Source organism: Spermophilus citellus (assembly GCF_964194105.1).
Source record: "Spermophilus citellus genome assembly, chromosome: 10".
NCBI lineage: Eukaryota > Metazoa > Chordata > Mammalia > Rodentia > Sciuridae > Spermophilus > Spermophilus citellus.
In genome coordinates, this window is record NC_138197.1 from 68,053,752 (window position 1) to 68,076,577 (window position 22,826).

At 38.8% G+C, this 22,826-nt stretch overlaps 1 protein-coding gene and 1 long non-coding RNA gene across 3 annotated transcripts; one reads left to right on the forward strand and one right to left on the reverse strand.

Moving 5' to 3' along the window:
* Positions 1 to 4,926: 4,926 nt before the first annotated feature.
* On the forward strand, positions 4,927 to 13,362 carry LOC308658362. Of its 2 annotated transcripts, none has more exons than XR_014024155.1 (3): positions 4,927 to 5,127; positions 12,863 to 13,009; positions 13,240 to 13,362. It is a non-coding gene; the product is annotated as an uncharacterized lncRNA (long non-coding RNA). The 2 variants fall into 2 exon arrangements; XR_014024156.1 differs by lacking the exon at positions 4,927 to 5,127 and adding an exon at positions 6,113 to 6,256.
* OR10AD1 (olfactory receptor family 10 subfamily AD member 1) lies at positions 8,091 to 9,045 on the reverse strand (the record flags this gene model as incomplete). The annotated part of the gene is given in 2 exon segments (XM_081310914.1): positions 8,091 to 9,015; positions 9,017 to 9,045. Coding segments are annotated over 2 exon segments (954 nt in total).
* Positions 13,363 to 22,826: the final 9,464 nt, after the last annotated feature.

The window sequence follows — 22,826 nt, forward strand, 5'->3', positions numbered from 1 at the left end:
GAATAAAAAGGAAGAGTCAAAATCCCTTTTATGATCCATGCTGGAAAAAGACATCTAAGAAGAGAACCATGCCTGAGTGACCTATCAGCAATTATTTGTCAACTGCCTGTTATGCCTCTTAGAAGATGGTGGGCACTGGAGCAGACTCCAAGCAGTCATAGTTCCTGCCATTATGGAGCTCATAGATGAATGATATGTTCTTGAATTGGGACACAGTCCTTTTCAGAAGATCGAAGGGAAAAATATCTGTTTTCTATGAGCATTGCTAGCTGACTTGAGAACACTTTTTATATGGGCGTGGTGTGTGAGGGAAAGCAGGTGCATATATAGGTAGTAGAAGGTAAAATGGAGAAGAGAATAAATAGTACTCAGAGAACTCCCCAAATTTTATACTTCAGAGGACATCCAGAATGACATTGGAAGAAAAGCAGTAGCAGAGGCAGCATTTGGTAATTCTCTAAAAAAGTAAGTAGAGAGGGGTTGCCAAACAAACAAAAAACAACAAAACAAAATCCCAAGTACAGATGACCTGTACACCAATGCAAAAAGTGCAGGCAATATAAAAATATATTTTGAGATTTTATACAACAGGGAACATAAAGTCTCACAGATATAAAGAAACAGTAGGATGGGATTCACTCTGGAACATGGCAATGAGAACTGTTCCAAAGAAAACAGAACTAAGTTCTTATGTGCAGCTGGAAAGTGGTAGCTGGTCATGGGACACACACCAAGTATTTGTGGGGAACTTGCTTTGGGACAGAAGCAGTTTCTTTGCCATGATCTACAAAAAAATTAGCCTCTGCCTCCAGCATTTGTAAAATTCATGAAGGAAAAAAGGAAGAAAGGGGGCCAGAGTGATGTGATGAGGAAAGAAGGAAAGAAACAACAACAAAAAATGATGGTCTTGTATGGGATTTTTATATCCTCGAGGGTGGAAATAAAAAGTGAATCATTCAGGCAAAAATAAAGGGGAAGAAAACAATCAATATCATTATAAAAATGTGCCAGAGACTAACAAAACAGGCAAACTGAATTATAGATCTCAAGAATAAGTCTTAAAACTGTTCCAAAGCCCAATTCCAGAGGGTGGGGGAAGTTGATTTTTAAAAAATTTTTTTTTTAATATTTATTAGTTATCGGTGGACACAACATCTTTGTTTTGTATGTGGTGCTGAGGATCGAACCCGGGATGCACACATGCCAGGCAAGCGCGCTACCGCTTGAGCCACATCCCTGGAAGTTCATTTAATGAAAATGTCATTGCTAGCAAGAGGTTGACATGACACTCTCTGGATTTAATTCTGTTTCTCAGTGATGGAACTGATTAATGAAAAGGGAGTGAGGAAAAATTTGAGAGAAAGTAACTACATCATCGAGTTCCTGGTAGTCAACGAAGATAAGGTGAAATCAGGGGTGTGGGAAACCTTATTTCAAATAATTAAAAGATGATTTCAATAGCTTGAAACTCTATGGGGTAAAAGACTAAAAGAAGATGAAATTTAGTCAATACAATTACTTTCAAATCCAATAAACAGGAGTGAATGGATTGGCGAGAGGAATCTCATCAATAAATTTAGATAGATTTAGAGTTGCCAGGCACAGAGTAGGCATAACCAAGAGAGTGGTACCCGAATTTTAATGTGTGCAAAAGCACCATAATGAAAAAACTGAGGAGCCTGATTACAGAAAAATTAAGGACTACTAGGCATCAGTGTGATGTAACAGATTGAATGTTAACATCCAGGAGGGTGGATGGAGGTGAAAACCACACATTGTGAAAAAGTAATATATGGAATGAGATATTTAACTCAATAACTTTGGAATACATTTTAAAATACATGTCCACAAAACAACTATCTGTAGAAGATACATAAAGAAATATATACATTAAACACACTAGAAAATTGTCTACCATAAGAAGAAACATGGGAGTGGAGATGAAAGAAAGAAAGAAAACAAGAAGGTCTTTACTACAGCACCAATGTTAGTGTGCCATGAACTGGAATATGATTAACTCAATCCTGTGAGGAACCACGACAATTAAAAAACCCAACAAAACAAATACAAATATATCAAAATAACACCTGGAAGATGAAGGGCTGGAATGAGGAAAAACTTTCTAAAACAAAAACAAAATTCAAATCCCCAAAACAAAACTCTGACATCAAAATAGACTTGTTATTCCAAATAGGTACAAAGAAGAGATAAGTTTGATGCTTGGGGTACATTGGGTGCTACTAATATTTGGCAGTGGGTGGTAACTCTCCCATAAGTGCTGATGAAAGTGCTTGAAATGCTTGCTTATTCAATCCTTATAACCATACTAGGACATCATTGTCTTTGTTAAGAGTTTTCTTTCAAGAAACAGAAATCTACTTGAGATAGCTTTAAACAAAAAATGGAGTTTATAATGAGGATGTAGGTTATTTCACAGAACTCACAAGTGAGAATGCAGCTGGGTCTCTAAGGATGATCAAAATCAGGGCAACCATTATCTCATTCTTTCTCTGGAGGCATAGTATTTTATTTCTGCTTCTTTTGGATCTCTGACTTCAATTTATCATCTCTGTATGCCAACATTTTCTGCTTCTTCATGTACATGGCAGAAGACAGATGCTCCACAGCTTGAGTCTCCACCTGTTCCAGTCAGCAATGGCCTTACCCACTACATACCAATTCAAATTCTTAGGAAAAGTGACTGTTATGGTTTAGATATGACATATTTCCCAAAAGCTCATGTGTGAGACAATGCAAGAATGTTCAGAGGTAAAATGATTAGATTATGAGAAACTTAATCAGTGGGTTAACCTACTGATATGGATTAATTGGGTAGTAACTGCAGGCAGGTAGGTTGTAGTACAAGTAAGTCGCTGGGGACATGCCTTTCGGGGTTGATATTTTGTCCCTGGTGAGCAGAGGGCTCTCTCTGCTTCCTGGTGCCATGTTCTCAGGAGCTTTCCTTTGTCATGCCCTTCTGCCATGATGTTCTGCCTCATCTCAGTCCAGAGCCATAGGGTCTGCTGACCATGGACTCAATCCCTGAAACTGTGAGCTAAAATAAACTATTCCTCCTCTACATTGTTCTTGTCAGGTATTTTGGTCATAATAATGAAAAAGCTAACTAAAACAATGACTATTTTTTTTTTTAGGGAGGGAGGGAGGGAGGGAGGGAGGGAGGGAGAGAGAGAGAGAGAGAGAGAGAGAGAGAGAGAGGATATTTTAATATTCATTTTTTAGTTTTCGGAGGACACAACATCTTTGTTTGTATGTGGTGCTGAGGATCAAACCTGGGCCGCACACATGCCAGGCAAGCGCGCTACCGCTTGAGCCACATCCCCAGCCCCAATGACTATTTTTTGAGCCAGCTTGGCTGTGTCAACTGTGGCAATAGTAGATGGATGGATATATCATGGTATTAACTTGGTTGCCAGAACCCCCTCCTGTGGTAAAGGAAGAAGATTCTTGGAAAATGGGATGTGTTGCATAACTGACACTTCCAAAATATCTACCACAGCTCACATATTTATTAAATGAATCACATGAAATTCAATTTTGCCTATTTCCAGAGCCCATGCAAATTCTACTACAACACAGCCTTTCACATGTTTACATTCAAGATATCCTTGTCTAGTAAAGAGAAATAGTCTTATATCAGGGTATTCCTAGAGAAAAAAGGCATACCCAAATTAGTATAATTTGAAGAGTTAAAAAAATTATTTACAAAGGTATGGGTGGCTGGCTTATAGGGGAATCACAAAGAATCTAGTATCAGAGCAGCTGTGCATGAAGAGGTAAAAGGAAGACTGGGTTCAAGAACTTGGAAATAGAGTTAGGTGGAGAGTACCACATGAAGGGAGCTGAGATCTTAGGAAAAGGGACCCTACTGAGCTTGTCACAATTCACACACACACACACACACACACACACACACACACACAAAAGATTCAGAGAATTTACTTCCCTAATTGCATTTAGGGAAATGCTTCCTTTTGATCTATCTTTGCTATTTATTGGCTGAACGCAATAGAAAGCAGAGGTAAGGAAACCTATTGACAAGGTTCATGCATGCAGGTTAGCCTCTCAAGTCCAGAGCTCTGTGAAGAAGGTGAGTTTTTTTTTTTAAGGCAAACAGAAAATACCTGTTTTTAGACCAGAAAAATTAAAACAAATATGCATAAGCATATTGGAAGCCCCCAAAGATGTGAGTGGTCCTAGAGGTTCTATATAAGTTTAATTTTACGTTCTTGATAAACCATAAGCTAAACTATTTCAGAAGAGGATACTAACAGGTTCCTCAGGGATTTTCTTGGGGGTTCAGGATCTGGACATTCCTCCTCCCGTCAGAAAGCTTTGCTTTATTTGGTTAACACTTCAGGATTCTGCTTAAGATTTAATTGAGGAAATAGCACTATAGCATCTGCTATGGCCAGGTATTGTACCACACATTAGCAGGGAAGACAGAAAAGTAAATAAATTTAAAAACAATACGGGAGTAGATAGGAAAAGGCACAGATTACTATGAGAACTCAAAAGAAAGCCCAGTAAATTCAGAAAGGGGTGGAGGTCAAGGGAGGTTTCCTGTAGTGGGTAATTGGAGAAGAGAGAAGAGGTAAGACAGCTTAGAGGACACTGCAGTTGTTCGTGGGGGCGGGGGGAAAGAGGAGCTCCACATTACACAACTTGCTAAAAATGGGGTTATCATTTAGGATTAGACTTCAGATCCATGCACAAGACTGAAGGCTACCAAGCCTCGGAGTGACTGGCAGAGGTCTCTGCTCAGGCCGGCCTCCAGCCTTGCTCCGCCCATCTCCCCGTCCTCCGTCAAAGGGGCGCGGCATTTTAGCAATCCCACTCTGCTGGGAGGATATCCCAAGCCTCAAGGTCCGCATTTACAGCTGCAGGAGACCGCAGCCACCGCAATAATTTCCCAAAATAGAATGTGTTTCCCAGAGGTCCACAAATTAGCTCAATTCTACCCGGGCGGGGCAGTCAAGGAGAAGGCGCTCATTGGTTGCCACAGCGAGATCCAAGAGGCTGAGGAAGGCTGATTGGCCGCAGGCTCCCAGCGCGGGCCACGCCCACCTCTGCGGGTTCTAATCGGGTCAGAGCCCCAGAGCCTCACGGGTAATTACTAAGTCGGGCGGGGAAACATGGCGTCGGCTTGCCCTTTGGCGTGAGGGCGCTGAGGCTCAGGCTACCGCGCGCGGTCGAGAATTTCTGGGTTCCCTTCCCACATTTTTACTCTTAGGCCGGGGCCGTGGTAACTCTCGGCCTCCGGCTTTGCGTCCGAAAATGAAAGGGGACAGGGTAGCTTCTCGTTATTGCATTTGTACAGGTTTTCGCAGACTCGGGGTGCGGGGTTCTTAGTATCCTTCCAGTGACCAGGTGTGTGGCTACGGACGGGGCGGTAGCTTCTCAAGCTACCTCTCACGTCGCTTCCTCCCTGGGCCCGGGACTTGAATAAGAAACTGCGCGTCCTTGAGAAGACAGTTCTAGGTCACTTGGGGTCTGCTTTTCCAGCATTGCGGGCTCCATCTCACCTTCTGTCATCCATATTGAACGCACGATTTCTATAACGAATTAGACGACTCCTCTTGCATGGAATTTTACTCTTTCCTAGCATCCGACCCTCCTCCCCGGTTTTCCACCTGCAATTCCCGCTTATTCTTCAAAGCTTAGCTAATATCCTCGGTATGAAGCCTGCCCCATTCTTTCTAACCTCCCTTAGCAGGCTCTGGAAACAGCGCACATTTTTAAATGCTGTTTATTTTAAGCAAATTACTTAACATCTGTGAGCCTGTTTTTGCATCTCATAAAGTTTTGTGAGGATTAAATGTAAAGTTCTTAGAATAGGAGTACTTAATAAATGCGAGCGTGCTGTTAGTGTTACCATTATTTTTTCTTGTCTGCTCTGCTAGATGTTGAGATCCTTAAAAGCCACAACTGTCTTGTTTATAATTTTAGTATTATCAGTGCCCAGCAACTGTCAAGTGCAGAAATTATTTCTCAGTTATATTTTATTGTTTGTTTTTTTCAATTGCTGGGATGCCCAGGGCATTGTTCATGCTAGGCAAACACTTTACTAACCTAGCTACATCCTCAGTATTCAGAAAACTTTGAAATTAAATCACTTTTTTTCCTTTGGCTTTCTTCCTTTCCTTCCTGTTCCCTGCCTCCCCCTCTCCCCGCCTTTTAAAGGCTCCTTGAGATAGAAAATTTTAAGCCTAGGGAAGCTGAGGCACTAGGGGGAAAGGCAAGTCCCTTTTTATGTTCTACACAGTGACCACGAAGGCTTTATTAATTCTCTAAGCTTAACAAACTTTCAACAGGTTTCTTCTTAACTTTTCTTCTTTCCTTAAGAGTGTTTACTTTAGAAAACTTGTAATTGCTGTTTCTCTGCCCCTTTGATATGTATATAAATCTCCTTATAAGCCTATTACTTTTTTACTGCCCAGGGAATGTCTTTCTCAGGATCTGTAATCATTAAGGAAGATAGTTCTCCAGTCTCTCTGAGGGAGGGTAAGACCCTAATATGAAGATTGTAAAGCTATTTGTCATGAAGATACAAGTTAGTTTACTTTTCCATTATGTAAGACCAACTAGCAAGCAAGGGGACCAGATTTTAAATCTCTCCCAACCCCTTGTTTCTGTGGACTTGAGTTCAATCTCCTATTGCAATAGTCTTGAATACTTTCTTGCCCGTTTAACTTTGGTACAGTTTTTCTTTGACAGTAGAAATTTGAGGTTCTGTATTTATTGTTTTTTTTTTCTCCATAACAGTGTTGACTCATTTCTTCCTTCTTGCTTGGAAAATTTCTCACATTCTCTGATTTCTAGAGATTCACTAATTTGCACTCAGAAGAGTGAAGCTACTACTTCAAGTCATTGTAAAGGGTAGTATGTGATGTGCAGGAGGAGGAACTACCCAGGTGGTACATCTCTTTGAGGGCATCCCAAATGCCATATTCCATCCCATAGTATGGAATTAGCTTTGGAAAATAAAGAACAGACCAACCCTCTTCCCCCTCTTTATTATTACAGGGACATGAGAAAAATGCAGTTGTCAAAGAAAGAGAGCTGCTGAGATTGTAGGATCCTGTTAAAGAAGGTGGTTTGGTTAAGGATAGAAGCTAGAGGGAGCCAGAGAGGAAAAGGTTGCAAATAGAAAGGCTTCTGCAAAGGTGGAGATAGTGTGGAAGAGTGTTCCTTAAAGTACAGGGAATGAAATTGATCCATTTAAAATGAGGAAATAAGGTGGAGCATGTTTGAGTAGAGATGAAATGAAAGATGTAAGAGAAAAAGTCAGTAAGCAGGAAGGGGAGTCATTTGAGGTATGATTAACAGAGAAGGAGATGGGTGGCTTGAAAAATTTGCTAGAGGCTCTTACAACTTGCATGAAAAGGGAAATACCAGCCAGATAGTCATCTTACTAAAAGAACCTAAAGGATTTAGGAGAAGCACTTTGACTCCCTGACTTTTCTCACCCACCCTTCTCCAAAACACACAAGCACAAACAAGTTGAGTGTAGTGTTGGCATTTAGAGGTACCACAAATGCCCCTTCACTGGCTTATGAGAGTTAAGAAGATTGAGTTCAACTTGTTGATATTTTTTAAAAAATATTCTCTTATTAGCTTAATGTCAGCACTGTTCCATAGTTTCCTTTTTCTTACTTCTTCACATATATTTTCTTATATAAAATGAGAGCAGACCTAGGAAATGAAAGTAGATTGTGAGAAAGAAAAACAGACTAACAAATTTACTCCTAAATGTATATGCAGGGGGTGGGTATCATGTCAACATATTATACAAATAAAATGCAGTTAAGTGCATTATTTATCAAATCCTATTTGTGAGAACTTAGAAGACAAATTCATAAAAGTCTTAAATTCTCTTGAGGAAGTTGAAGGGAAAACAATGCTGGAAGTGAAGTCAGAGAGAAACACCTTAGACATCAGGAGGGACTTCCAGATCTGAGTCTAGTACCTAGGAGGCTCTCATGGAACCTTTCAGCATTGGAGAGTTACTCACTTGTCCAGGCTGGGAAAGGAGTAACTTTCCCCACCCTAAGGGAAGGAATTTCTTGCTGCTAAACAGACTCTGCCTGGGCCAGGCTTCCTCTGCCAAGGGCCCTCAACATAGCCCCCTTCATTTCCTTGTTGCGCAAACTGTAGATGATAGGGTTGCACATGGGGGTGATGATGGTGTAGAGGAGGGAGAAAGGCTTGTCTTTGTCAGGCCCATGTGTACTGCGAGGATTCATGTAGGAGAACATAGCCGAGGTATAGAAAAAGACGACCACAGTCAGGTGTGAGGCACAAGTGGAGAAAGTCTTCCCCCTTCCTGAGGAGGAGGCTCTGCCCAGGATGGAGGTCAGGATGCGGGCATAGGAGGTGACAATGAGCACCATGGGGCTGAGCAGCACCACAATGGCATCTGCAAAGATCACTTTTAAACTAAATAAAGGGTCCCCACAGGAGAGGGCGATCACTATGGGGGCCTCGCAGAAGAAGTTCTCTACATGGTTGCCTCTGCAGAAGGGATTCCTGAATGACATATACTCAAGAAAGATGCCATTGATCATCCCAAAGAACCAGGAAGTACCCACCAGCCTCACACAGACCTGTCGGTTCATGATCTGGGCATAGCTAAGTGGCTGGCAGATAGCAACATAACGGTCATAGGCCATGAATGCCAAGAGGATGCACTCAGCCACTCCCACACCAAAAACCAGATACATCTGGATCAAGCAGGAGGCAAAGGAGACAGTATGGTTCTTGACTACCAGATGGATCAACATCTGTGGGATGGTGGTGGTGATGAAGCAGACATCCAGGAAAGACAGCTGGCCAAGGAAGAAGTACATGGGGCTGTTGAGCCTGGGGTCTGTCCAAGTGATGAAGATGATGAGGCCATTCATGGCCATGGCGAGGCCATAGAGGGCTAGGAATAGTGTGAAGAGCAGTGTCCGAGTGGAAGGATAGCTCTGCTCAAAGCCCACGAGGATGAACTCTGACTGTGCTGACATTCCTCAGGTCCACCATCTGGGCATGCTTGAGTGGGGAAGACAGGAAAATCACAAGAGAGATAGTTGTATATTATTGTAAGTTACTCACTTGTGCCCAGAAACACCAACCATAAAACAGGGTGGATGAGGGGTGGTAAATGTTTTGGAAATTAGTGAGATCTAACAAGTTGGTGGTGCAGTAGAATAGTGAAAATGCCAAGGTCACCACAGGCTGTGTACATAGACTTATAATATCATACCTGATGATTTTATTTTACTCTCATTTTAACTGGCCTCCACTGAAGTATTGCATCTGTTCCAGGGCCCTCAATACTGAAGGATTAGCCACTAATCCAAATGCATTCGGAGATTAAGAAATAAAGTAGCTGTGCCTGGGGCCTTTGTCAATGAGGAAATGTTTAAGGAATTGAAGAATGGAGTATTTGAAGGGAAGTGATCATGGTAATTAACTTATAGAAGACCATATTTTGGAAGAATTCAAGACAATAGAACAGGAGGTCACAATGAGCATCACGGGGCTGAGCAACACCACAATGGCATGAGCAAAGATCACTTTTAAACTAAATAAAGGGTCCCACAGGAGAGAGCGATCATTATAGGGAACTTACAGAAGAAGTTCTCTACATGATTGTCTCTGCAGAAGGGATTCCTGAATAACATATACTCAAGAAAAATGCCATTTATCATTTCAAAGAACCAGGAAGTATTTACCACGCTCACATAGAGGTGTGAGAAGAATCAAGACATAATTGAATGAATTTTTCTAGAGGAAAAATATGCTCAGTCTTTATGTACCTAATTTAAGATGATGAATGGGTTGAAGTTTCAGAGAAAATAACAACATTATGCCAGAATTGTCCCTCAGGTGAGAGTGCTTTGCACATTTCTGAAGACATTCATTTCCAGCTCTTCCTCATCCTCCACATTTTCCATGACTCACTCTCCTGGAAGTTGCTGTGACCACATCAACCATCCATGTTGTACATGCTGGAGATACATACAGCCTGGTTGTGAGGTCTTGAATACTTTCTTAACAGAAGACAGTTTTCCACCTGGGGTTAAAATTTAGGGCTACATACCATTGGGTGGAAAAGATTCAACCATCTCTGTGAGAGAAGGAAATCTATGAGCAGGGCACAAACCCAACCTTTCTGGAATGGAAGGTTCTCCTTTGGAGAAATTTGATTCACCCCTTTGCCTCTAGGAGTAGATCTTTAGAGAATGAGCACTCCCAAATCACATGCTCTCATTTTACTACTGGAAGTCATTATATTTATATTAAATCTCTTGATTTTTCTTCTTGATCTTTAGATAATGAGCACTCACAAATCACATGCTCTTATTTCACTACTGGAAGTCGTTATATTTATATTAAATCTCTTGATTTTTCTAACTTTTGTTTTGGAGTTAGGTTTTGTTGGATCACTTCCATTTTCAGATAATTGGAGATGGTCAGTATATCCCTTCCTAACTCCCAATTCTGCCCACCACTCCTTATCTTTCATCTTCTACTTCCTTTTTCTGTATATCTCACACTATCTTCTCTGTGAGTCCCTTTTTCCTTTTTCTGCCTACTTCCAATCCTATTTTCTTCTGTTCCTTCCATCTCATCCTTGGTGATGTGTGCCTGCTATTTATCTAAGTTAAATGAACTATCCTATCTTACCCATACTTTTTTTTTTGAGATTTTTTTTGAGAGAGAGAGAGAGAGAGAGAGAGAGAGAGAGAGAGAGAGAGAGTGTTTTAATATTTATTTTTTAGTTTTTGGTGGACACAACATCTTTGTTTGTATGTGGTGCTGAGGATCGAACCCGGGCCGCATGCATGCTAGGCAAGCACGCTACCGCTTGAACCACAACCCAGCCCCTTACCCATACTTTCAAGTTCTCATGTTTTCTGTCCACATTTTAGAAGGTATCTACACTATTACTGTTCCTCCTGCTCTTCTTCTCCTTCCTCTTCCTCTTGTCCCTCCTATTCCAGGGGTGCTTAATCACTGAGCCACATCCCAGCCACTTTCATTTATTTATTTTTGGTGACAGGGTCTCACTGAGTTACTTAGGGTTGCACTAGGTTGCTGAGACTGGCCTCGAACTTATGATCCTCCTGCCTTAGCCTCCTGAGTCACATCGTGGTTCATGAACCACTTATGTCCAGGAATAACTATTATTTTTTATAGATCTAGATTCCCTCTAGGTGTGATTTCCTGGTAGATCAAGGCAATGTCTGGACAGTTAGTCTATTCCTGTCATCAACACTTTGGGATGTTTTTGTATCTAGGACTTAAAGAAAAGGAAAGGGAAGGATAGAGAGCACTGTTTAAGATGTTACTTGGATACTCAGTGAATTTGTGAGGACTGAAGTCAGAGTTTGGGAAGGTCAGTCAGTGAGCTAGACTCCACAGAAGTCTGGGTCTTGTCCAAGAAGAAATTGAGGTTTGACCTGAAGAATCACTAGGAACTGTCAAAAGATAAATGGTTACCTGTGGCTCATGTTCATTGTGCCTAGCATCTAGAGCCTTGTTAGCCACTGTTAAGGGTTAAGTATTTGGCTAAGTAAGTGAGATAATATAATGGAAAACACATCCTACCTCATTCTGTTGCTCTTCTGGCAATGATATTTGTCACTGAATTACCATGCCAAGTAACAGAAGATCTCATGGTGTTTGATGAGGAGCTGGTCCAGGGAGGATGGTCTGACTTGGGTGGCCACTCTGTAAGAGAATGGTGTCTGATGACCTTGTTAATTCTTTGACATCTATACTATTACAGACAAATGTCTACTTAAAAATATTACTGAATTACATGTGCATAGCACTTTATAGCATAGGTGTGAAAACTTAGATGTCCCAAATTACCATTTGTTAATACAAAATATTATGTCCCTTGTTTTTCATCTGGTTTATTTAGATCTTCTCAGGTTCTTAAAATCTTGTCTCTATGTTTGACTTAAAAATGACATCTTGGCTAGGTATGGTGGCACATGTCTATAATCTCAGTGATTTGGGAGGCTGAGGCAGGAGGATTGCAAGTTGAAAACCAGCCTTATCAGCTTAGTGAGGCCCCGAGCAACTTAGTGAGAACCTGTCTCAAAATAGAAAATTAAAAGACTAGTATTGTGGCTCAGTAGTTAAGTTCCCCTATGTTCAATTCCTAATACCAATAAAAAATTGCATGTCTTTCTGTTAATTGAAGAAATATCAGCAAGAAAATAAGAAAAAACTTCTTTAGCTTTAAATAAGCATCTATTATTTTGTAAAATAAAACTGTTCTTACAAATATAATCTCTGACAAAGAATCTTCTAAGAATGCGATTCAGAAATTGTTGCTGTGTCTTCTAAAACTAATTTTGAACCTCTGAAATATAATTTTTATTGATTATTCTAATTAATGGCCATGGTGATATTTAAAATTTACCTGTCTTTTGAATGTGAGTGTGTGTGTGTGTCTCTCTGTGTGTGTATATGAATTTTCTTTGTTAAACCAGAAGTGGATACTGATATTTTCTTCTTCCAACTGCTCATAAAATTAAAAAAAAATCTATACATGATTCCTTGGATTTCCTATTAAAAGAACTGAGGGTCTGTGATCTCATTTAAATTAACAATAATTTACAAAGTAGTTCATATCCATCATGACATTTGAGCCTCCATTTTATTATTGTACCTTAATGATGTAATTTAATCTCATTGAAGAACTGCTGATAATTTAGGTTGCATAATGTAGCTGAACACAGTTTGGCGGGGAGAAAAGAATAGAGAATGAATTTTCAGCTGTGGGTCTATTGTGATGTCATAGTTGATTTAATTAACCTACTGTTCTGACCTATTTTAGAACCATCTGCAAGCAAAATAGAAACAGTCCAACAGTTCCAAGAGCCTCTCAAAAGAACAGTAATTTGTATTAGTGGAGCAGCCACATGATGGTGGAAACAGGACTGTTTTGATTACTGTACTCCTGGTTATCCATAGACTTAATAGGGTAAGAGAATAAAATGCTGAATACTATTAGAGGTGGGGTAGGGTGGGAAATGGCTTCTTTCATATTCCTGATGTATTCTTCCAAATGAAGGGAATTTTCATAAGATAACACTCCTGATCTTTGCTTTCTTCCTTAATACCATTGCAGGGAAAATAGAGTGGTTTACCTGATGGGTGATTTTAGAAAGGGAAACCAATCACATTCCCCTTTTCCCTCCGCCTTCCTTTTAGAAGTGAGTGGTCTTTAGGACATCCTCTGCCCCTGTTTGGGAAGACTCTGTTGCTCTCCAGTGCTGCCAGTGACTGGGGAATAAGTCTCAATTCCTGGATTCTATATTAGGAATTCCATGTCTGCTTGTTATTAATAAAGGTGATATTTTGCCTTTATCTGTTGACTCTTTGTGTTATTTTCAGTTGATTCAGAACTAGGGGGGAAGAGAAGTATTATTTAAGGGACCCCCTTAAAGTCCCAAGCAATTATTATAAATAATATCACATATATGTTATAAACAAAGATATGTATAAGAGTTTTGGTTTTAATGAAAAAACATTATAATGTTTGGCAGATTCTGGAGGGAAAAATTCAGTCAATACACATATTTTGAATTCTCACAGTACAGTGTTGGTAAGTTGAGAGAGGTCTGCATTCCATGACCACAGGAGCACAATGAACAAGCATGCTATTGTAGCCCAGACTGATGGGAAAATGTCTCATTATCATGATTCTTGTCCTATTTCCTGAAGAGGAGCAGGGCATATTCAATAGTACAGTACTCCTGTTGTTCTTCTGGTATGCTCTGACCATAGGAAATATGCTCTTTTGTAGAGTTTTATTATTAATTCTATGGAAACTGTATTAGGAATGGGGGTTAGTTCACTTGAGTTGTATGTAAACTCACAACCTTGTTTAAATCATGTATATTTTTTTTCTTAGAAAGTGTTAGTCTCTGTGAGGTTTGGGGTTTGGCTATTTTCTTTCAGTTCTGCTTTAAATAAAACATGCCTTTCATAATATCAAATTGTACACCACCTGGAACTGTTTTTTTTTTTTTTTTTTTTAGTGCTGGGGATTGAACCCAGGGCCTTATGCATGCAAAGCAAGTACTCTACCAACTGAGCTATATCTCCAGCCCTTGAAACTGCATTTCTTTTATGCGTACTTAATTTTTTCTCTTTGTATTAAATAATATCATATCATGATACAGAAAATCATTGCTTTTATGGGGGGAAACTGTGGTAGATTTAACCGGGGGTTCATGCTGAGAGCCATAGCCAAGTAGGAATGACACATGACAATTTCCTTGTCAGCCTACCCAATGTTGCTTAGAGGGAGGACTCTCCATTGTGGAAATGGGCTTGCCTTGGACCCAGGTCATTTGCAGTGACATTGCATGAATGTTTGAGAGTTTTGGTTTGAAAGGTGACCTTGCTCAGGGGTTAGGGCGGCTCCGGGTTTAGGGTGGATCCTGCTGGATTAGGGTGGCTCCAGGTTTAGGGTGGATCCTGCTGGGAATAGGGCATATCCTGCTGCCTCAGGCACCCGCTCCTTGAGTTCCCGTGGAGTTCTCGCAGGGTTCTGAGAGTATTTGGTATGCAGAGCCCAGTGGAGGGGGTGTATTTTTCCCAGAACGTGCGTGTAGAGTGCCGGTGAGAGTTCGGGAATAAAGAGTTGCTGTTGGAATCTACAAGGCTTTTGTGGTGGCTCGGTTATTTTGTGCCCAGCCAGACTGTGGCAGGTTCATGCCCCAACAAGGGAATTGATAAATCATCTTTGAAATGTTATAGGAAAAGTTGTGTGCATAATAGTATTTTCTTGGATAGTTCATGATTTATCAGCTTCTAAAAGGAAAAACTTTTGATTTAGAGATTTGAAGTCATTAAGATCCCACAGACTTCTTTTGGCTGAAAATTAAAGTACTCTTGTTTTGCTGAATTGTTTCCTCAATAGTTTCTAGTATGGAGAGTGATACAGAATTGAGCATACAATCCTATCATCAGTAGCTCTTTTTCTCATAGGAATCTTGGCTCTCACAAGTGGGATAGACCACATGGTAAGCTCTTTTCCTTGGGTCACTCAATGACTTATGGCCTACAATACTAAAAGTTACAGGAAGCCTTTTGGTTGCTTCCCTGAAGGGGCCTACACTCCAATTTGGCTTTCACAATTAAAAGGAACAAACTGATCTATGAACATAGAGAAATGAGTAGCGGTGTGGTAGGATAATTCAATAGTATATGTATGATTTAAGTTCATAAAATGACATTGGTTCTAAATCACCACAGAGGCAATACTTCTAACCAGAAAAGTAACTAGGTATTACCTAGAGATATTTCACTCTGAGGAATATTTTTTTCGTCAGAGTGGAAAGTGAGAAGCGGGAAAGGGGGAACTACTAAACTAAAGCTTCAGAATACTTTAGGGAACTTCATCCTGGAAAATGCCTCTATGGTGACCATGGTGTTGCATTTCCTTCAAGGTCAGAAATGATATTTGGAGGAACTTCCTGTTGTACAAGGGATTTTAACCATTGAAATGATGGGCAAAGGAGTCTCATCCTTCAAACCTGCTCTGCAGGTTTTGAAACTATTTTCATGAAAGTTCCAGAATGTCAGGTCCAGTCTAGAGTTGGTCTAGGACAAAGGATGGTGGCCTGCACAGTACCAGTGCCTCCAGGAGCATCTATTCCCCTAATCTCCTTTCTTAGTTATGTAGTAACAAATCCTTAGTCACTCAAGTCAGAAACTAAAAAGTACCTTTCAGTTCCTCCTTTCTAACCTCTATATTAAATTGCCATTAATTGCTGGTCAATATTCATCATCTTATACTCTCTCACAGGCACCCTGTATTCCATCTATGACCTGTCTTTTCTAAGCACTTCATACTTTTTTAAGCCTCCAAGTTTCTGCACATATTCTCACCCTCTCCCTGGAATTTGCTCTCTGACTGCTTTCTCCACCTAACAAACTCCTGATTCTATAATACCAACTTGAACTCTTGCATCTACAGTGAAGCCTTTAGTAGTGCCTCCTACCCACGTGAGTCCATGTGAAATTGCACTTGTTCCTGCCTCTACTAGAGGCACTTGCTATAATGTCTTCCCCTCTAGATTAAGAACTCCTTAAACATAGAGATCTTATATTCCTATATCCTGGCACATTGCCCACTACAGCAATTTTTCAATATATTTGTTGAAAGAATAGAGGGATAATTTTCAATATAATTTAATGCTACCAATTATATCAAATAATCTCCTTCAAACCTGTTTTTCTCATCTGTAAAATGAAAAAAAAATACATATTTGCCTGATAAGTCTGTTGTAAAGATTAAGAGGGATTTTTTTTCATTTAACCAAGATGTGTGTGTGTGTGTGTGTGTGTGTGTGTGTGTGTGTGTGTGTAGATCTTATAGAACAGTATCTGCATTAGGGAAGGTGCACAGTAAATATTAATTTCCTGCCCCTTTTTCTAGGTCATCAAATAAATGAAAAACCCTAATTAGGTCATTTATTTTTTTGAGTATATTTGATGCTGGGGATTAGAATCCAGGGGCTTATGCACTCAAGGCAAACATTCTACTAACTGAACTCTATCCCCAGCATGGGGTCACTTGTTTTAAACGTTGGTAAACCTCAAAATACATGAATTCTTTAAAAAATGAAGCCCACCAGTTAAAAATGTATTTCCTAATTATTGTTAAGTGCTATAAATTCTGTGTCCTGGCAGAGCATATAGTACAGATGATAGTAGAGATATTTGACAAAGTATAATACAATATAATGAAGAGCTTTAAACAAAGTACTTTCTACAAAGTACTGAGGAATTTCCAGAGTAATGAGATAACAAAATAGGAAAAATGTACACAAAGAATAAAAAATCATTTGCAAGAAGAAATATCTGCTAATGACCGACAGATTCAAGGAGATTGTTATTGGAAAAAGTTATCTTTGTAAAAGAAAAAAAAAGAGGTCAATATAAGTGAGAATGATGGTTAAACCCAGAAATGCTTCAGTTTAGTTATAAACCTGGAATAATATCTAAATTTTGTGGAATACCTTAAGAAATAGAAAACAGTCATAAAAGATATTCTTTTAGAATTATTAGTGGATACATAATTTTTGTAATATAAAGGATAGATTCAGTGATTAAAAAAGTGTTCTTTCCTTCTTGATACAGGACAATAAACAGAGATACCTGTACCTAAATTTGATAATGAGGGGACTGACTGGAGGTCAAATTTCATAATTGCCAAAACTTAATAATTTAAGCATCAAATATATAAAATATAAATTCACTGGGGATAATTTCAGAATTGAATGAAAATTTCCTTTGCAACTAGTGCTAGGTACTAAAAGCCAGCACTTAGTATTTACAAGTCTTGTGTTCCCTCTTTTTTCTCTGAAAATTTCCCTAGTCCTTAAATTAATTCAAGAGACAGCCTATAGGAAGAAGGCAAAGGCATCCACCCTCTTGATTCCAGCCAAGAGAGTGTGTAGTTTGCCCTAAAGTGACTAATAAATTTCTCTCTGTTATCTAAGAATAGGAGACACATAGACTTTTTTATTAAATGGAAAAGCCAATATAATTTAGAAGTCAGATTACTAAAAGAAAAAAAGCCACTAATCAATCAAAAATATAGACATGATGGTGTACTCTAGAAACAGATGTGGGATGAGTCCTGAAAGCATCCTTGCTAAAATATAAGGGCAACCAGGATCTTACAGAAGTCCTTATTAGTGAAACTGGGATTATCCACAACCAGAGAGAAAACGGGAGACAGCACAAATTGCAGTGCTGTTTGAAAGACTTTGCTGCCTATCTGTGCAGGGAGAGAATCAGGTAATTGCATTTGATTGGGTAGTGTCTCACATAAGGAATGTCAGAAGGAGAGGAAACTATAGTGACATCCTTTAACAGGAGAAAAATTAAATTAAAAAATGAATAAACAGATACATAAATAAAATTTTAAAAGCATGGTCCATAGAATGACCCTGCAAGACTAGAATCCTTCCCTGTCAGGTCTCCCTGAACCTGAAGCCTATTGCAACCCTGTTTTAGAAAGACAAAACTAGGTCCTAACCATATAATCAAGTGTCCAGAAAAGAACAGTTGTTTCCCAAATTATTTTACATATTACTGAGAAAGCATTGGACTTAGGGAATTTTTAGAGATTTAAAAACTTGAGAAATGATTTTGGAATGCCATGATTCTCACTAACACATCTATGTGAACTTTGAGGAATTTAGGAATAAAATTGGGAGACAACAGTTAATGAACTTTTGCCATGCATTTTTCAATAAAACTATAAAGATAAAAGCATGTGGATTCATGTTTGGACAAATGTTTGGAGGACGCTGTAAATGGTTTTTAAAGAAGGACAATTATCCTTAGTGTGAGTTCTTGTAGGTTTCTGCTAGCAGCTCTGTTATAATTTAGCAATCCATTCCAGTGTCCCACCAACTCTGTTCAAAACTCTTTCTATAGGCCTACTTATTTATTTTCTTTTTTTAAAGTTCATTTTCATTTTCTTTCCCCACCAATTTTCTGTTAGCTTCAAATTATATAAAAAATACACATACTAGTCTTAATTCCTCACAATGCCTTGCCAGTAGCAAATAGAGATTTATCAAATTGAGTTAAATTGTAGAAGTTTTTGAAATTTTCTTATTGTTTCCCTATCAGTTTTTTCTGCTTTCATTTTACTTCATATGCCTTTTTGCTACTGGATCCACTTCAATTGTTCCCCCCAACCCCTGCCCCAATGTTTTCACCAGTAGTGGAGATTAAACCCAGGCAATCCTGCCACTAAGCTACAATGCCCAGCTTTTTGTATTTATTTATTTTGAGACAGAGTCTCTCTAAGTTGTCTAGGCTGGCCTCAAACTCTCTATCCTCCTGCCTCAGCTTCCTGAGTCACTGGGATTACAGCCATACATCCAGCTCTGCATTCTTCTGATCTCTAAGGTACCTGTGGCCCCTGATGATGACTGGCCAGGACCAAGGGTTATAGATGTGCCCTGACTTGGTATGCCAGACCTGTTAGGAACCAGGCCTCTGTGATGTATAAAAAGTAAATGTAGGCCACAAACAAAGATTTTTCTTATTCAGCTGCATTGATAGGAGATACCATAAGTAATGGAAATATTGAAAATAACTTCAAACTCATTTTATAGGTGACAAGCTAACTCCATATTATGCCTCTCCTCAATCTCATAGGGCTTGATTTCTTTCATTGGCCCTGATGCTTCTCTAACTGGGTCCTAAAGTGAATCAGCTATTCCATTAGAGAAGCTAAAATAAAACTTGACCAGACTTATTGCTTCTCATCCTTCTCACAGTCACTTTCAAGAAGATTTAAACACAGAGAATAAAACAACCAGAAAACTAAGGGAAAGAGAGAAAATTATATGCAAAGATATTCATAATAATGCTTCTCTGAATATTCAGAAACTGTGTATGTTCAAGTATGTGTGAATAAGAAATATGGGAAAAGAATTTAGTAATCAAGGAGAACTACTGAATACCAGTGGACTGGAGAATAACTCCAGATGTTTCCTAACAATGATTAATCTGAGCTCTTTTGCTATTTAAATGCCTGAAAAACATTGGAATGACTCTAAATAGCTTAGAGAAGAAAAGAAAGTGAAAGTGAGAGACAATGAGAGAAAGAGAAGGGGACAGAGAGGTGGAATAAATATTTGAAATGACTTTAAATAGCTTAGAGAAGGTGGGTGAGAGAGACAGACAGACAGACAGGAAAAAACATACCAGAGAGAATTGGTAGTATTAGTATTATCATCTATACCAATAGGATATCAAGGAGAAAAAGCTGAAATGCAGAGTCCTGGACTAAGAAACAGTCCTTATTTTATTGGAGTATAAGGATTCAAAGTAATTTCTGATTATCTTCTGTATTTCTGAAGTGTCTGTTGTGATATTGCCTTTTTCATCCCGTATGCTAGTAATTTGGGTTCTCTCTCTTCTTCTCTTCGTTAGCATGGCTAAGGGTCTGTCAATTTTATTTATTTTTTCAAAGAACCAACTTTTGGTTTTGTCAATTTTTTCAATTGTTTCTTTTGTTTCAATTTCATTAATTTCAGCTCTGATTTTAATTATTTCTTGCCTTCTACTTCTTTTGCTGTTATTTTGCTCTTCTTTTTCTAGGATTTTGAGATGAAGTATGAGATCATTTATTTGTTGGTTTTTTCTTTTTTTAAGGAATGAACTCCAAGCAATGAATTTTCCTCTTAAAACTGCTTTCAATGTGTCCCATAGATTCCAATATGTTGTGTCAGTGTTTTCATTTATCTCTAAGAATTTTTAAATTTCCTCCTTGATGTCTTCTATGACCCATTGGTCATTCAGTAACCTATTGTTCATTCTCCACGTGGTGCATGATTTTTCCTTCCTTCTTTTATCGTTGATTTTCAGTTTCATTCCATTATGATCAGATAGGATGCATTGTATTATTTCTACTCCTTTATATTGTCTAAGAGTTGCCCTGTGACATAATATATGATCTATTTTTGTGAAGGATCCATGTGCTGCTGAGAAAAATGTGTAACTACTTGATGTTGGGTGGTATATTCTATATATGTCAATTAAGTCTAGGTTGTTAATTGTGTTGTTAAGTTCTATAGTTTCCTTATTTAACTTTTGTTTGGAAGATCTGTCCAGTGGTGAGAGAGGTGTGTTGAAGTCTCCCATGATTATTGTATGGTGGTCTATTAGACTCTTGTACTTGAGAAGAGTTTGCTTGATGAACGTAGGTGCACCATTGTTTGGGGCATATATATTTATGATTGTTATGTCTTGTTGGTGTATGGTTCCCTTGAGCAGTATGCAGTGTCCCTCTTTATCCTTTTTGATTAATTTTGGCTTGAAATCTATTTTGTTTGATATGAGTATGGACACTCCTGCTTGTTTCCGCAGTCCATATGAGTGGAATGATTTTTCCCAGCCTTTCACCTTCAGTCTATGTATATCTTTTCCTATCAAATGCGTCTCCTGTAGGCAACATATTGTTGGATCTTGTTTTGTGATCCATTCGACTAGCCTGTGTCTCTTAATTGGTGAGTTTAAGCCATTAACATTTAGGGTTATTATTGAGATTAGGTTTGTTCCTCCAGTCATATTTGTTTATTTATGTTACTAAACCTGATTAGTTTTCCTCTTTGGTTACTTTCCCCCCTTTACTGTCCTATCTCCCACTGATGGTTTTCAATGTTATTTTCAGTTTCCTCTTCCTGTAATGTTTTGCCAAGGATTTCTTAAGTCATATGATCTGCCCAGATTGAGTCAGGAAGATATAGACAACCTAAACAGACCAATAACAATAGAGGAAATAGAAGAAACCATCAAAAGACTACCAACTAAGAAAAGCCCAGGACCGGATGGGTATACAGCAGAATTTTACAAAACCTTTAAAGAGGAACTAACACCAATACTTTTCAAGTTATTTCAGGAAATAGAAAAAGAGGGAGAACTTCCAAATACATTCTACGAGGCCAACATCACCCTGATTCCTAAACCAGACAAAGACACTTCAAAGAAAGAAAACTACAGACCAATATCTCTAATGAACCTAGATGCAAAAATCCTCAATAAAATTCTGGCGAATCGGATTCAAAAACATATCAAAAAAATTATACACCATGATCAAGTAGGATTCATCCCTGGGATGCAAGGCTGGTTCAATATACGGAAATCAATAAATGTTATTCACCACATCAATAGACTTAAAAATAAGAACCATATGATCATCTCAATAGATGCAGAAAAGGCATTCGACAAAGTACAGCATCCCTTTATGTTCAAAACTCTAGAAAAATTAGGGATAACAGGATCATTCCTCAACATTGTTAAAGCAATCTATGATAAGCCACAGGCCAGCATCATCCTGAATGGAGAAAAATTGAAGGCATTCCCTCTAAGATCTGGTACAAGACAGGGATGCCCTCTCTCACCACTTCTGTTCAACATAGTCCTCGAAACACTGGCCAGAGCAATTAGACAGACGAAAGAAATTAAAGGCATAAAAATAGGAAAAGAAGAACTTAAATTATCACTATTTGCAGACGATATGATTCTATACCTAACAGACCCAAAAGGGTCTACAAAGAAACTATTAGAGTTAATAAATGAATTCAGCAAAGTGGCGGGATATAAAATCAACACGCATAAATCAAATGCATTCCTGTATATCAGCGACAAATCCTCTGAAATGGAAATGAGGACAACTACTCCATTCACAATATCCCCCCAAAAAATAAAATACCTGGGAATCAATCTAACAAAAGAGGTGAAAGACCTATACAATGAAAACTACAGAACCCTAAAAAGAGACATAGAAGAAGACCTCAGAAGATGGAAAAATATACCCTGCTCATGGATAGGCAGAACTAACATCATCAAAATGGCGATATTACCAAAAGTTCTCTATAAGTTCAATGCTATCCCAATCAAAATCCCAACAGCATTTCTTGTAGAAATAGATAAAACAATCAGGAAATTCATATGGAATAATAAAAGACCCAGAATAGCAAAAACAATGCTAAGCAGGAAGTGTGAATCAGGCGGTATAGCGATACCAGACTTCAAACTATACTACAGAGCAATAGTAACAAAAACAGCATGGTACTGGTACCAAAACAGGCGAGTGGACCAATGGTACAGAATAGAAGACACAGTAACCAATCCGCAAAACTACAACTATCTTATATTTGATAAAGGGGCTAAAAGCATGCAATGGAGGAAGGATAGCATCTTCAACAAATGGTGCTGGGAAAACTGGAAATCCATTTGCATCAAAATGAAACTGA